Source organism: Papaver somniferum, chromosome 9 (genome assembly GCF_003573695.1).
Source record: "Papaver somniferum cultivar HN1 chromosome 9, ASM357369v1, whole genome shotgun sequence".
Lineage (NCBI taxonomy): Eukaryota > Viridiplantae > Streptophyta > Magnoliopsida > Ranunculales > Papaveraceae > Papaver > Papaver somniferum.
Window position 1 is genome coordinate 10,393,060 of NC_039366.1, and position 15,082 is coordinate 10,408,141.

At 35.8% G+C, this 15,082-nt stretch overlaps 1 protein-coding gene and 1 long non-coding RNA gene across 2 annotated transcripts; both read left to right on the top strand.

Moving 5' to 3' along the window:
• Positions 1 to 6,914: 6,914 nt before the first annotated feature.
• On the top strand, positions 6,915 to 11,357 carry LOC113309071. Its single transcript, XR_003340302.1, has 6 exons — positions 6,915 to 7,200; positions 7,760 to 7,835; positions 7,938 to 8,079; positions 8,271 to 8,370; positions 10,900 to 10,944; positions 11,040 to 11,357. It is a non-coding gene; the product is annotated as an uncharacterized LOC113309071 (long non-coding RNA).
• Positions 11,358 to 13,188: 1,831 nt separating this feature from the next.
• LOC113314249 (lamin-like protein) lies at positions 13,189 to 14,252 on the top strand. Its single transcript, XM_026563034.1, has 2 exons — positions 13,189 to 13,685; positions 13,776 to 14,252. The coding sequence occupies exons 1-2, from the start codon at positions 13,298 to 13,300 to the stop codon at positions 14,063 to 14,065; spliced, it is 678 nt and encodes a 225-aa protein (XP_026418819.1). The 5' UTR covers positions 13,189 to 13,297; the 3' UTR covers positions 14,066 to 14,252.
• Positions 14,253 to 15,082: the final 830 nt, after the last annotated feature.

Consider the following 15,082-nt stretch of genomic DNA (forward strand, 5'->3'; position numbering starts at 1 on the left):
TCATAAAATTGGATTAGAAGATCACAATGAAACGGAGACTTATCATGATTTTCTCATTATTAGGAAATTTGTCAAACGAATACATAACTTTTTCGTTTTTTCTGGTTTACAACTTTATAAGACTTCAATTAGAGTAATTTGTTCGTCATGTGTTGCTAGGTTAAATGAATTACATGCATTTTCGGATTGATCAGTAATTTGCTCGTCATGTGTTGCTAGGTTAAATCAATTACATGCATTTACTGCTTATGCTTGCACAATGAAGTTCAAATTTTTTGTGGAGCTTACTCAATAAAATAATATTGGGGTTTTGTCGTTCGATATTTATGTATAATTTTGGTGACCCCAATGGGAAACATTGTTGCAGAATGTGAAGTAGAGTTTCCCGTAATTGGTCCAAGTGGTAAGTGTGGGCACGATGGAGTATATGCTTAATTCAAGCGGAAGATGAATTAAGATTTCATTGCTTCCAAATATGTTGCGGTATGAGTTGTCTAATGTTTTAGTCAAGTTGCTTTGGACAAACCTATGTCAGTCGTGCCGTCAAGCATTGTCCAGCACTTAGATGGGATTCTTTTTGTAGATCTTTATTATTTCTGCGTAAATTTGGAGCTCAATTAGTAGGGTGTTGCTAAATTCATAACAGATAAGTATGAAATTGATGGAAAGTTGCTTATGGTTACTTCTCACAAGAGTTAATAAGAAATTTTATGAATGGCACAGGTACCCATTGCAAATTGAAGTGTAAGTGGAAGATTTATGCAATCTTTGTTGATTTTGACAAGGAAGTGGAGGAGATGAATATAGGCATCCCAACCAGATTTCATCCACTCATTGTGTCATAAAGTCATCTAGTGAACCAGAAGTTGTCATAGCAACTGGCGCTCTCAAAATAACGGGCATCTCATACGACCAGCAAGCAATCCTTCATATGGTTGATTTGGATATCAATCGGCATGAGCGGAATGGAAATGGGGTCTTCATATATAGTATTCGTGCTCCATTGGAAGAGTATGTACTAAAATCGTTTCCCAAGTTTTGTTTTTATTCACTAATCTCAATTAATTAATTCATCCCTCTTTTAAGTTGGAATAAAATCCTGCAGTTCTGAGTTGTTAAATCAAATTTTTGATGAATGAATTAAAATGTTGAGAAATAGAGGGTTTTTGAGATTGAGGGATTATTAGTCGGCTTCCTGAATGAATATTCAATTTTTATTTACCTAGATTCAGAGATTCATCTTACTTCATTGTTTCTGAAACAAAGTAGTACAAGTAAGATTTTAATTTCTTGTTTTTTTTTGTTAACATTTTTGAGAAAGATTTTTATTTTCCTTGTAAAGTGCAAATTCATTTCTGACTACATTTTCAATCTTCTTTCAACAGATCCAATGAGGGCTTGGAGAAGTAGAAGCCGCCCAGGAATTGCTTATGCCTTCTTCTGCGGATCTGGATCCACATTTTTTGATATTTTGCAGATGTCAATGTTATTTTACCCACAACTCTTTGTTTTGGGTTTCTTTCTCATCAATTCTAACAAAGGATAAGTCGGTAGTTGTTGTCTTTGTTCCCACAAACATCTTCATGAGCATGAACGAGTAAGTATTAAAGAACTACTTCTAAAAATCAGTTTCAAAATTGGTTTTTCGTAACTAATTTTAGTTAATTCCTCTCTCAGGGATTTGGCGTCTGGAGCCTCAGATGATGCTAGTAGAATCTATAATGATGCTGCTCATAGGCAGGAGTTGCATGGTATTGGTGTTGCTCAAGCGGATGAATTCTATTGATGTTGCCTAAAGGCACCACACAGGATAGCAGAAGACAACATAACACAAATGCTGAAAATGAGCTAGAAATCAAGAACTGGACTACTACGTAGTTGAAGAAGGAAATGGAATTTGAAGTGCACAAGTATAAAAGAGCAACATTCTTGTCAGCAAAACCATTTGTAAGTACTAAGAAATTCAATCTCTTTGCGGGTAAAATTGGTCTTGCTAGTATTGTGCACCTGGTCACTGCTACATGAATATCTAGCCAAAACCAAATGACTAGGTCATTTGAGATTTGGATTTCAAGTATACGCTTTTTTGACTTCTAGATCCGGAAAACAGACATGAAAACATGTCTGTTAGGTGTCCTTAGTGTGAGACTAACCAAGGATTATGTTTCTAGTTTGCAACATTGCTCAAGCTCAGCCGCGTTGTTAATTCTCTAAAACTTGATCTAGAGCATAAATATGCGTGCTTTATACCCATGAATATAGCTGTCAACATCCAGCTTATTCTAGAGGAGATTAGGTTTCATCGAAGAATTCATTTTGGTTCTGTACCTGATGCGTTGTGTAAGCGTTTCAGAGGTAATACACAATCTACATTGGGCTCACATGCCAAATATTCCATATCAACTGAAAATCCGGATAGTCTTAGGAATACCCATTAAAACTAACGGTTTCATCTTAACTTTCGAATCTGTATGATGCTGTTTGCTTCTACGAAATAACCAAACTTTGACTAACTGCTTCAGGAAATCATGAACTCATGTAAAATTTCCAAACCGTGAATTTTTCACATAATTCTCTCGTGCATTTGTTCATAGCCTTGTTAGGTACTTAGATCAGATGGGGGTGACATGGACTCTCAAACTCTTTTGCGGACAAACTTTAATTACTGGGAACTACAGTCTTCCAGATACCACAACAATGGTTCTGAATCCAGATTACTATAGGTAAGTCTTTGTTGCTGTCTATTGGACATGTGATTCATCAATGCTCATGCTCTTCGTTCTTCTATGTATAACAATGTTCTCAATTAACATATCTAACAGTCATTTTTATTTTTATTTTTTAACCAGTGCTCTTGTTTGGCACCTGGGAAGAGCGTATTATCCACCACCCTCGATGTCTCCATACTTGCAATCTCGTAGTTCCAATATGAAGATGAAGCTCTACCTAAAAAATGTTAAAAGTTTCCTTCTCTTTTTCTAGCTTTATATTTCAACCTCTCCATACTTGTCTTCTTTATAGTTTCATCATTTGTGTGTCCCTTACATATCAAGAAGCCCTTTGGTTAGATGTCATTCCAAACAAGGTCCTTTGTAACATCGCTACTACAGGTAATCAAAACTAAATTCTGTGTATGATTTTTGTACCCATGTAGTAGTCGTGCGAATATGCATGCCTCTCGTAGAACCTGCTTGGTAATTAGAAGTAGAAGGGCTTCAGTGACTGTCATGGGAATAGTAACGAGTCAAAGTAGCATTTACAAAGAGAAAATCAAGTGGATGCAAAATGGTGCCAGTGCCACAAAACCGACGCATGCTTACATTGCAAGGGTGGTTTATGTCATTTACCTTAGAAAAACCCCAGCATTTTGAAGGGGTGTACTTATTATCTTGTGTATCCTTCAATGATTTCGGTGTCAATTAGGATCTCAATTGTTAAGGTCTTGTACTCCATTGATGTACAAAATGCTCATACACTGGGAGATCATGAGCCTCATCATAGGTGTTCCCCATTTTGCTTGCAAGTAGGAACCTGAAGTTTCACTTCAGCAGTATGTATAGATACCACAAAGTAAAGCCCAATGACAAGACCCATATATATTCAAGGGCAGCTACAGTAATTTCATTTGCACCTTAAAAACCTAAACTTATCCTCTCAAAAGTATTTCATTTCTTTTCTGTTTGATTGTTGCCTTCACTTCATTCTCATATATATTAACATAATTCAACAATCAAACATTTCGGTTATCTCATTCCTGCCCAAAGTTCTTGAAAATGGTAAATTTTAGTGGGTCTCGAATTTCTTGTTGATATCAATGACTAAGGATTTGTAAATGCACGCCAGTGGCAATAGGGATCCACATGAGCTACTGAAGCTCATAGAGATTTTGAATACTCAGAACTACAGTTACTGCAAGAATAATGGGAGCAAAAAACCAGAGAGTGAAGTTGCTACATCTGATCCAGGCAATTAGCAAATCAGGGGAATTCGTGACAAGGATTTTCTAAGGTGTTTTTCGCAGTTCTTTCTTTAATTTAGCATCCTCTTATTTTGTTCTTCAGACTTTTCCCTGTATACTAGAGACCTGAACGTTATGCTATTTTATCATTCTTTTGTCTTTGGCAAAACAAGGGTAACATTATCAGGAATCATTTGAACTGCAGAACCTGGAGTGACTGCGTTACACCCAAGAAACTTTCGGAAATGGTGGAGTATGTTTATAGATTGAGGTGGAGTTTTCAGACCTCAACGGGGTTATGATAGGGAGACTATTGCTTCCAATAATACTGCTAGCTAGTGGGTGTGCAATATTTTGGCTGAGAAAGGAAATCAACTCGATGGTGTTACATGTGCGACACTTAAATGTAGGCACTCTTAAACTGGGCATGGCACTCTCAGTCCTATATTACTTTCAGATTCTTTCAATTCTCCGGGTTCAACAAATTTCATTGTCTGATTTCCGATTTCAATATTGATATCATAGTAAGACCCATTGCTTTACAGTAGGTGTACACTATAATGAAATGAAACCGGCCAGGGTTCATAATTTCAGATCTAAAGCCTAAGATGTCTAATGTAGTCCAAATTCTTTCTTTTTACGTTGTTTATCTGTTCTGTTTCGATTTTTGTTATTGAACTTTTTTGTGTAATCAAATATTCAGAGTTGATTTTCAGATTTTGTCTAGTGGCTGAAATGTTTGATTGTTGCATTCATTTCATTCTCGTCATCTACCACTCTCCATTAGCCTTTGCCTATAGAGACCCTTTAGTTAAATCGTAAGCTTAACTTGCAAGTTACCGGTTCCTAAGATGGTCATAGGACACACAATGCTGCTGTGTGGCTGCCTTTCCTCAGGTAAATGTTGAGTGCGAATGAAACTATCATACAAACCAAGTTCAATACAATTACAGAAATGAGATATCTTATCTTGCGCTCGGTAGAAATTTCTATAGAAAATTGCCCAAATCTATTTAGTACCCTTCCTCTTCCCCGCTCTGGCTACGATGCCCCTTTCTTTTTCTAACTCTTATATAAACTTAAACCCTGCCCCCTCCAAATCCCGGCAAAACATTCATTTTTTGAGAAAAAATAGGAAATTAACTAAAAAAAAGTTAGTTAAATACTTTTGTAATAAAACTGTTTTTCACTTTATTTTTTACTTTATATACGATGTCAAAAAAAGAAAAGGGGTCACATACTTTGAGTATGCGGCCCGACCACATCGTAGCCGCACCGTTCCTTCCCTTGGCTTAAACAAATTTCCTTTGCGAGAAACTATGTACTTGAGTGGTTTAGTGATGCCGAACATTGAAAAACCCTAAAGTAGACGTGGCTGAGTAATTCTAATTCATTGTTGCATTTTGTATGTCTTTCAAAGGTCTCATAGACTTGTATTTCTAGTGGCACTGGCAGCCACTATGACAATCTAACCTTGGCTTTGGTCAGCAACAAACTAAACATTTCCTGCCCATTTTTAAAACAACTTGAATAAGTCAAATCTCAATCACCTCCCACGGTTGGAGAAATCTGCAAGGTAAACTCTTTTGATTTATTATTTTCTTATTTTGGCCATACTTCAATATCAGAACTTTGTTTCTTTAAGCAGATTACTACTTACATCAACCTTTTTCCCTTTTTCAGGACACATAGTGAACAGAAAGAAGTCAAAAATCTGCGCAGGTTTTTCAGATAATGTGGATGCGGACAACCCTTCAACTCAAACCTGCTACTGGTTCAGCACCAACAATCTATGCGTCACCGCTGAATGACAGACAATGAACAATGAATGACCCAAAATGGTAATAATGTTAGTAAAAGTAGAAATTTATTAGAGATGACGCCAGCAGACAGGATCATGTGTGAAGAATATGCATTTGGATGATACATATGTTGGATGTTCTTCAAAATTTTAGAGCTAAGAGGTGGTCATGTCTAATCTAGATCTCTAGAGATAAACTCCTGCCTCGTGGTCTTATGCTAGCTTTTCTTAGGAAAGACCGTTAGTGAGAGTTTAATTTACAAGGTATCCTTTTGGTTGTGTAAGCTGGTCATGGAACACGAAAATACTGCTATTAGATGTAACAATCCACGATGAATTAGAACTGAAAGTGGATATCCTCAATTTTAGCATGTAAATGAGTCCCATAAAAACATTTCAATCACTTTTTTTTTTTTTTCAGAAAACGCCATTCCATAAAACAGGGAAACTCAAATAACTCTTATTACTGCTGAGGCAAGCATATCTTAGCTTTATCTCTATATTAATGTTGTGGCTCGATCAATGTGTATTATTCAATGAAACTCAAGGTTCAATCAAAATTTATTGGTTTCATTCACGATTTTGGGTCATTATACAATGTTATGATCCCTGCTGATAGATTTTGAGTCACAGACGGTTCAGATTTGGAGCCATTATACAAATTATGATTCACAAATGGCAGGTTTTAGGTCACATGCATATAGTATGCTTATGAGCATTCATCTTAAGCAATAGTAACAAAAACTACTGAACCTAAACTATGCCCAAGTATCTACAAATTGGGATTCTTCATCATGCGCTCAAAGGTTTATCAGGACGATATGTACTGTCCTTACATGCCAAATTGTTGCGCACCCACTTTGGCAACTTATCTTTGGGAATTTGTTTGTACAAAACATAAATACGCATTGGCTTAGTAGCAAAGCTGTTGTTGACTTGTATATTATTGATACTATACACCAGTGAAGTGTAAGGCAGCCACTTGGGAAATGTGACCATTTCAGGCTCCTTTTTCAAACCAAGAACCAAGCACTACAAGGATATGATAGTCAAATCTCAAAAATTTCCAACCGTTGGATATTTTTTTCTTCTTCACATTATGTGTATGCCCTAAAGCATTTGGGACCCTAAGTAAAACACATCTTCTTCAGCCGCCGTCTACATCATTTTTTGTTGTTCATTTTTCTTCTTTCAGATCTAAAAAAAAAAAATCACTCCATATTCTTTAACAACGATGGATTCTTGGTGAATTTCGTCATCTCTTCACATCAATCTTACTCTTACTAATTACTATCATCATTCCTATGAAACTGAACTGCCAGTAGATGAAACCCTTTGTCTAGTTTGTCCATTCACTAGCACAATGATTTCTCCTCCCACAACTCAAATTTTAAACTTATGAATCATCTGGTACTGGTAGATGGAAATTCCATTGTTCATGGTAAGGTCTTCATTTATTTATTTTTTGGGGTTTTTCATTACTTGTCTATTTGTCTGAGTTTAGGCTCATCAATTTTTTTTTGTTACATGTCTTCCCTAATTTGTGTTTCCGAGTAAGCTATTCCAGAAAATTGTTGACAGCTTTTCAATTTTATGGGATATTTTCTGGTTTTGAGTTTTCACTTGTTGCTTTCTAGCTGAGTGTAGTTGCAATGTGTAGTAAATAATTGCATGAGTAATTGAGAAACTCTTAGTTTGAAATTGTAATCCACAAATTTTAGAACCCATAATAAAAACTACGATTCTGGTCACATTGATAGATTCTTTTTTGGTCCTTTTGATTTATATCAAGTTGTATTGAGTATTCGCATCTTTCACACTTTTGGCACTAGAATCAGAACTAGTATTTCAAAGGTATTCTTTTGAGTTAAAACTTTGAAGAGCAATTTGTTCATCTCATTTTCATAACTTTGGATTCTGATATGAAGGATGTCTACATACATGATCACATATCAGAAACAATATGTAAACATTACAGCTACTTGGATTCTGATATGCAGGATGTCTACTCATCAGAGTTGATCATCTACAATTCAGGAGCTACTTAGAAAAAACACACCCATCCACATAAATAAGGTTTAACTCCTCCCCTGCTTGTTTCATGTTCTGGTTATGCATTACAGCTCTTCTAGTACAAAAATCTTTATAACTTCATCTGTCTTATGCTTTAATATGCAGCATCGTCAAGGGAGAGTGGTTAACTAGGGAAGGATAAGCTTACTGGTAAGAATGGGAGAGGATTCATCAACTACTGTAAGGGTGATGGGACCCTCTGTAGTCGTCCCAGTCAGGAAAAGCACTCCAGGAAAACTAGCGCATGGTATATATTCGATCCTAAACTAAATATCTTTGATGGTTAGCTTATTACTTTCCAACTTGAAATCCCTGGCTTTAACTTGTTTAAATTTTTCACCAGAGAGTTATCCTAACTAATTAGAATTACATTAAGCCAGATTCCTTATCTGTGTCATTTCTATACTCATACTTATTCAGTTGTAATGGTGGTTGCAGGTGAAATGACCTATCATTCAAAACATGAAGAGCCAGAAATCTCAAGGTGGTGCATTAGAGTAACAGATTACTGAAATCCAAAGAGGAATATCATATAAAGGTCTGTTGAATATAAATTACCAAATAACTTAGTGTTGTACGATTTGTGTAAATCATAGGCATTACTAGTACCTCTTACTGTTCTAGAACATTTGATGTCAATGTATTTGGCTAGTAAGTGAAGATGTTAATTTGTTTGAAACCTTAGGGTTGGCAACTTCAAGTTTGGGGACATCTTTAAAATTGAAATAATTAATTTTGGGAACAAGGTTTAATTTAGTATTATGCACCGTTCTTGGACTATCAAGGATGAGTATGGAGATTCAAGGTCAGGTGAATCCGTATTTACAAAGACAGAATATAATAGAATCTTTATTTTTTATGGCTTGAATTTAGTTTCTTAGAAGCAGACTGCTTGAACTTCTGATAATCCACAATAACTCCATTAATTGGAAAGTTCAAGCCCTATTTGCTTCTAAGAAAGCAAAATCCAAACCTTAAAGAATCCAGATTTTGTTATATCTTGTTTTCGAAAATACGTGTTTACTCGACCTTACATCTCCAAACTCATCCTTAATAGTCCAATGACCCTTGTGTGAAGTACGAAAACAAACCTTATTCCCAAACTCGATTTTTTCAGTGTAAATATATATCTAAACTATAATCGCTTCCCCTTATCATGTTAGTAGTTACATCACCATTACCTTCTTGAGGCTGCTCAAGCTCGTCAAAAGTCAGTGGTGCATTTAGGAAATAAATAGAATTATCACTACTGTTTTATACATAAAACCTTGTCCAAATTTCATGTATTCGATATTCCAGCAGTAACAACTAAGTTCTAAATCCTTTCAGTACTCGATTACCCATTTTCCTTGCATCATCAATGACCATGAATCTTGGAAGGTGATGACTGCCTTCTTTTTCAGGCCCACCGTCACAACTCCTTGTTCAACCAGGAGTGGAGCCAGCCCATTATAAGTCTGTTGGCGTTGTTTATGTTTGTTATTGATTTTGTCCTGTTTGTGTTTTACCTGGTTTTGTCTACTTGTTGCTTCTTGTCCTTGTTTGAACCATTGTAGAAACAACACCCTATCAGTGACTAATGTCCAGTTGAAAATTAAAATTACACATGGAATAGATCATCTGTATTCTGCTGTTAACTGAATTTTACAGACGTCTTTTGAAACTAAATTCCCCTTGATTATTTTCCTCGACTCTTTTGTGTATTATGTTCTAATGTTAAGTATGTTCCCTGGGCTCTTGGATGCATGAATAAAAGTTAATACACTCATTTATTAGATGAATAGTTCATTAATGATTTGATTCATCAATTGAAATACTGTTCTAATATTCGAATTATATTTTCGGAAACCTGCATCCTATAGACTATAGCGAGGTATTGTTGTACCGTAACTTATTTGTCATGTAAACAAGTTGATGAGAAACTTCTGCTAGGGACGATGAAGATTACTTGTACATGAAGTGGACTTGGGCTTTCTATGTGAATTTAATTTAAGGTATCTTATCCTGGTAACTTAGAAGTTTATCCATCAAGTTAGATCAGGCATAGTTTGAAACCCAACACTTCCCGCTTAGTCCTTGTTGGGGTTTTCAGGATAAGGCTCGTAGAGGTTCTGAATTTGAGTTACATAATTTGATTACATGATGTTAGATTATGTCTTTGTTGATATCCGTGTGTCTTTTTTGTAAATTCTATGTGGGTTTAACGAGAAGCTAATTATACACATATGAAGAGATATAACCGAAAGTGAGGGTTTCTCGTCATAAAAGAGGCTGTAAGAACAGGTCATTGGGGCTAATGATAAAGCAGGAACATAATAGTAGAATAACAAGCCAATGAATGCTTAATGCTGTTTTAGCAGGTGAAGATCATATGATAATGATGTTAATATTTCTTATATGAGCATCTTTTGAGAACTTTGGTTGAAAAACAAAGTCATGCCCATATGAATCACATCTTGTTTTTCCTGCGCAACTTGAAATTACGAGGGATTAGATCCCAGCTTGTGGATAAGTGGAATAATGTAACATGCCTAGCCTATTGCTATTGGTCTATTACATTTCCCCGATAGTGTGCTTATTGTATCCGTCTGTTCCAGTAGTATATCTGTTATAATGTTACGGTTCTACCAAGTTAAACCCATCCGTGCATAAACACAGCTTTGATCTCCTGTGTTCACTACATTCCCTTGGCGTTTTCCATGAGTTTTCATAAGTGGTGGTCTGTATATTAAAAAAATTCAAATGTGAGGGTTGAAGGTGTCTATTAACTGTTTATCAACTACGTCTTGCCATTTATGGATATTTTGTTTCACATGGTTAATATGGTTTTCAAGTTCTCTAACCTGGGTTTTAGGTATGTCCATGCTGATTCTTTTTTCATAATGCTCCTAGTTACAGATATGCTTGTAGTTTACATGTTAATGGTTATTGACGACTAATGCAGTTGCTTTTAGGTTACATTTCTGTTGTTTTGGACAATTCTTGCTTGCTCACTCTCTCTGTCATTGTTTGCTGCAACTCAAGATTATTGACAGAACCTGATCGATTTCACTTTATTGACTGGTAGGTGTTGGATGATCCATAATCACCAGACTCGGACGACAAAAAGGAGGTATCATGCCATCATTCACGCTTATCTTTGAGTATTAGGACATTATTTTAGAGTTCCAGTTAGATATTTGTATAACTGATCCTATGATTTCACAGGCTCCATTCTTATGGCGAGATGATAAGAAGACCTCTATTTGCTTTACTCGCTGCTGAAGACTATTCTCTTTACGGTTCTGTCGAATCTTCAGACTTTTGCAGAAGACCTCCAAAAGGCCCAACAAGGCTTATTGGGGGATGTTCAATGTACATTACGGCAACATTTGAATCTCTTGTTCCTGATCATGAACGTCCATGGCTGAGGGCTATTGAATCCTCTCCTTCTATTCCTCATAGCTTGAACTATCCTATTTTTTGTTTCACATTTAGTCAAAAATGGACATTAATTACAAATAGTGAAACTAAGTAAGTAATTAATGGATGTGGTGGAAAACTATGTTTCTGACATTTGTATATATCTTTCGTCTGGATACTGTGGGAGGTAAGGTAGAAATCAAATTCAAGAAAGATGAAAAATGACAGAAGCTATATGAAGCCATGAAGGCCAGTGAGGAAATATGTTTAGAATATGAATAGTCCCTTTTATTTTTCCGTAAATCTGCCTTAGATTTCTGTTTTAACATGTTGTTTGTGGCAACTAAATCAAACAGATAACACAGTAGATGATCTTATCTATCTCTGTTGTTTTGGAAGTAAAAGCTAAAATTGAAGGCAAAAAATTGAAGATGATAGAAGCTTTGTGAGGCCATGAAGGCCAGTTACATCGAGGATGGGTTGCACGGACGTGGATACGATGCGGACACTAGTACGGTGAATATAAATTTTTATATAATAAATTATACTGGTAAATGAATATAAATTTACCCATAGCAATGAAGGAAAATTGGATTTGAGTATTTAAAGTTACTCAAAATTTGAAGAGGAAGAACGACCCGACCCCTTTAAACTAAGATGTTTTCGGTGGACTTGGGATCAAGTATGTCCACTTATACATATATTGGTTTTGTATCATGTAAGCTCATCAAAGTATGACATGAGAGTCGGTCTTTGATGGTAACATAAAATTTAAGGTCCTTGGTGAGCTGGTGTACTGAAAATTTACCTTGCATTTTCCTCCGTTGTCTCCAGCAGTTTCTTTCATCTCTCTCTCTAAACAATATGAAACTTGTAAGAAAGTAAACAGTAGTTAATTCTAACCTTTCGTGAGTTGCATAGCAAAGGAAAAATTCCGCAGATAACTCATGGATTTCTTTCACATCGGTAAAAGAGGATGGGCAGTTCATGTATAATTCATTTACTATCGGATGCAAAGTCTACCGGACGTGTAAAAATATGTGGTTTCTAAACGCTTATGTATATGCCAACAATAACGTCTAGATAGTTTTCCATTATTTTCCATTCAAAATTCAAACAACAGTCGTGCTAATACAGTTGTACGCTAATCCAAGCCTAAAAATTTGAGAACATTGGACGCCTAAGCCCATTTATCCTTGAGTCACCCGTAGCAGCTGGGAAATTCTTCCTCCAAATGGTAGCATCTCGGATTTTTGTAGCATCTCGGATATTTGTAAGGAGGATGAGGGTGTTGATGTTGTGTATCATGGTGGTGTGATTTCATTAGGAGAAAGCCATGGGTTAGATACAACAATGTTGCTCATATCTGTTACACCCCAAGGGAGTGGTGGTAAGGATGTGAAGTTGTTTGCTGGGAAGACGATTAAACGGGACGTTTTCTGATTGTTAAAAATCCTAGAGGTTCTGTTGGTTCTCCGCTTACTGCTCCAAGTTAAAAATTTATGTTCATTTCAGTATTTATATATGTATACCGACATTAGACTATCAATTTGTGCTCATATGTAAATAATGAGGTACACTAAGACGCAATAAACAGTACACTAAAATGCAATGAACGCAAAAGGAATCAGTTTGAGGAGGATATAACTAACATGAGGGCAATCTTTCCAAAGTTCTATACTTGAGGACAAGGATATTTTGAGGAGGAGATACTGTCATGTAATGAGCTAGCCCCAGGAAATAATGAGGGGTGCACTCATCTGCATGGTTAGGGCTAGGTATTAATTAGGGAGTAAGTAGTTCAATTAATGTTTAATTAGCAGTTTAATTTGAGTAAGAAGCTTTAGTGACGAACGGCCAGGATCTGTGCATCTTGTCGGCCAGATTAGGGTTTGTGTTTGTCACTATTTAAGCATAAGTTGTACGCTTTGTTGGTAGATAATGAGAAGATAAGAATAGACTGAAATCTAGGAATGAATCAGTGAGTTTTTGGTTAGGGTTTTGTTACTTCCAGTGTTCGATCTCATCCTGTTTTCTATACCAATCATAAGAAAAGCTTGAAAATGATGTACCATGGTGTTTTGCAAGAGAGATCTGAAATTAAGAATAAATTGGATGATCAGATTGAGGAATCCAGGGATCTGAAAGTGAAAATCAAAGTTTCAGAGAAGAATCAAGTGTTGATTCAGAAAGATTTGGATGATTTGAAGCAAGACAAGGAAAGGATTGTATTTGATGATCAGGTTGAGGTATCCAGGGATTTGAAACTGAAATTCAAAAATCTAGAGAAGAATCAAGTGTTGTTACTGCTCATGTTAATGGCTTTCCTGATCATACCGGCACAAGTAGCAGCCAAAGGTTGGACTGTGGGAGGAAACCATGGTTGGACAACAAATCTGAATTATACTCATTGGGCAGAAAATAAAACATTCTTCAGAAACGATTGGCTGAGTAAGTTAACTATCTATTTCTTAATTTCATTATTCATGTGTCACGGTTTATGGGTCTTAACTCTAATTTTGTGTTCTGCATCTATTTCAGTGTTCGTTTATGACAGTAATAAACTAAATGTGTTGGAGGTTAATAAGGATGATTATCAGAGGTGCAGGGAAGTCGATCCTATTCGTAGTTGGAAAAAGGGAGCTGGAAGAAAACTGGTTGGTTTGAACATAACAAAGACTTGCTATTTCATTTCCGGAAATTCTTACTGCTACGAAGGAGTGAAATTATCTGTTAGTGTTCAAGATCCAGCACCAAGTAATTCAGCTGGACAGTTAAAATGGTGCCTCTCAACTCCGGTTGTTTTATTACTTTCCTTTCTGCTAAGTTAAACCAGAAGACATTCATCTCAAAGTTTTTTACTCGGATCTTATTTGTTTTTTTATTTGTGTATACAATCTATTCCTGTTAAATCTAGGGATTTATATAAGTATGATATTCGTTTGATTTGTGAATCAGACCGGTTTTGATTAATTTGGGGTGTTTAATCAATATGTTACTTCGGTTTTATGCATTTAATGTTGATCGATTCACTGAAAATTGCTGACTAAGGAAGTTTCACTCATGGAGATCCAAACTATTTCTTGCTTTTATTAGGCTTTTGATTGGAAGTGGATTCAAGATAGGTATCCTAAGTAAGTGTCAAAGTGTTTCTTTTACTAGTTCGTAATGTTCTGAATTGCTAATCGCTCTTTTACAGTGAAATATTTATATTTGTTTGTTAATTGGGATTTGATTTGATCTCTTTTTGAGATGTGTGATGCATGTTGGTTCATTTACAAGTACAGCCTTGCTAATCAATTGCCACATTACAAATTTAATCCTACTTGCACTTGCACAAAACTGTGTCTATGTTTTAGACTTGAGATTGAACTATCAATCCTTGCAAATTGAAAAGACACTTTTAGGTTTATCGATTCTAGCTTAATTTGGAGCAGGGATACTTCATCTGCCTTTCTTTCAATCATTACTGATTAGAGACATACAAACCGAGACAAGATTCGTGCATGTTGAGACAAGATACAGCAAAATTCATTCCATTACAGACGAGAAAGCACAAGAAAAACACAAAGGACGATTTTCCCATCTACACATAAAGTCTTCAAAAGTAAAGATCCTAAGCACTTTAAATTTATACATAGCAGATCTTGTACTTTGCTGCATTAATAGTGACATTATTTCATTTGAAGCTAAACGAAATATTGAGGATTGTGGTGGAGAAAAAAATAACAATTCATTGCATAATTTGCATTTGTGACGGGGTTTAGGAAAAAAAATTCGAATGAAAAAGTTATATTAAAAGAAAACGTGAGGTTGGTCTAGCCAACATAGTATAAAAACAACAGCTA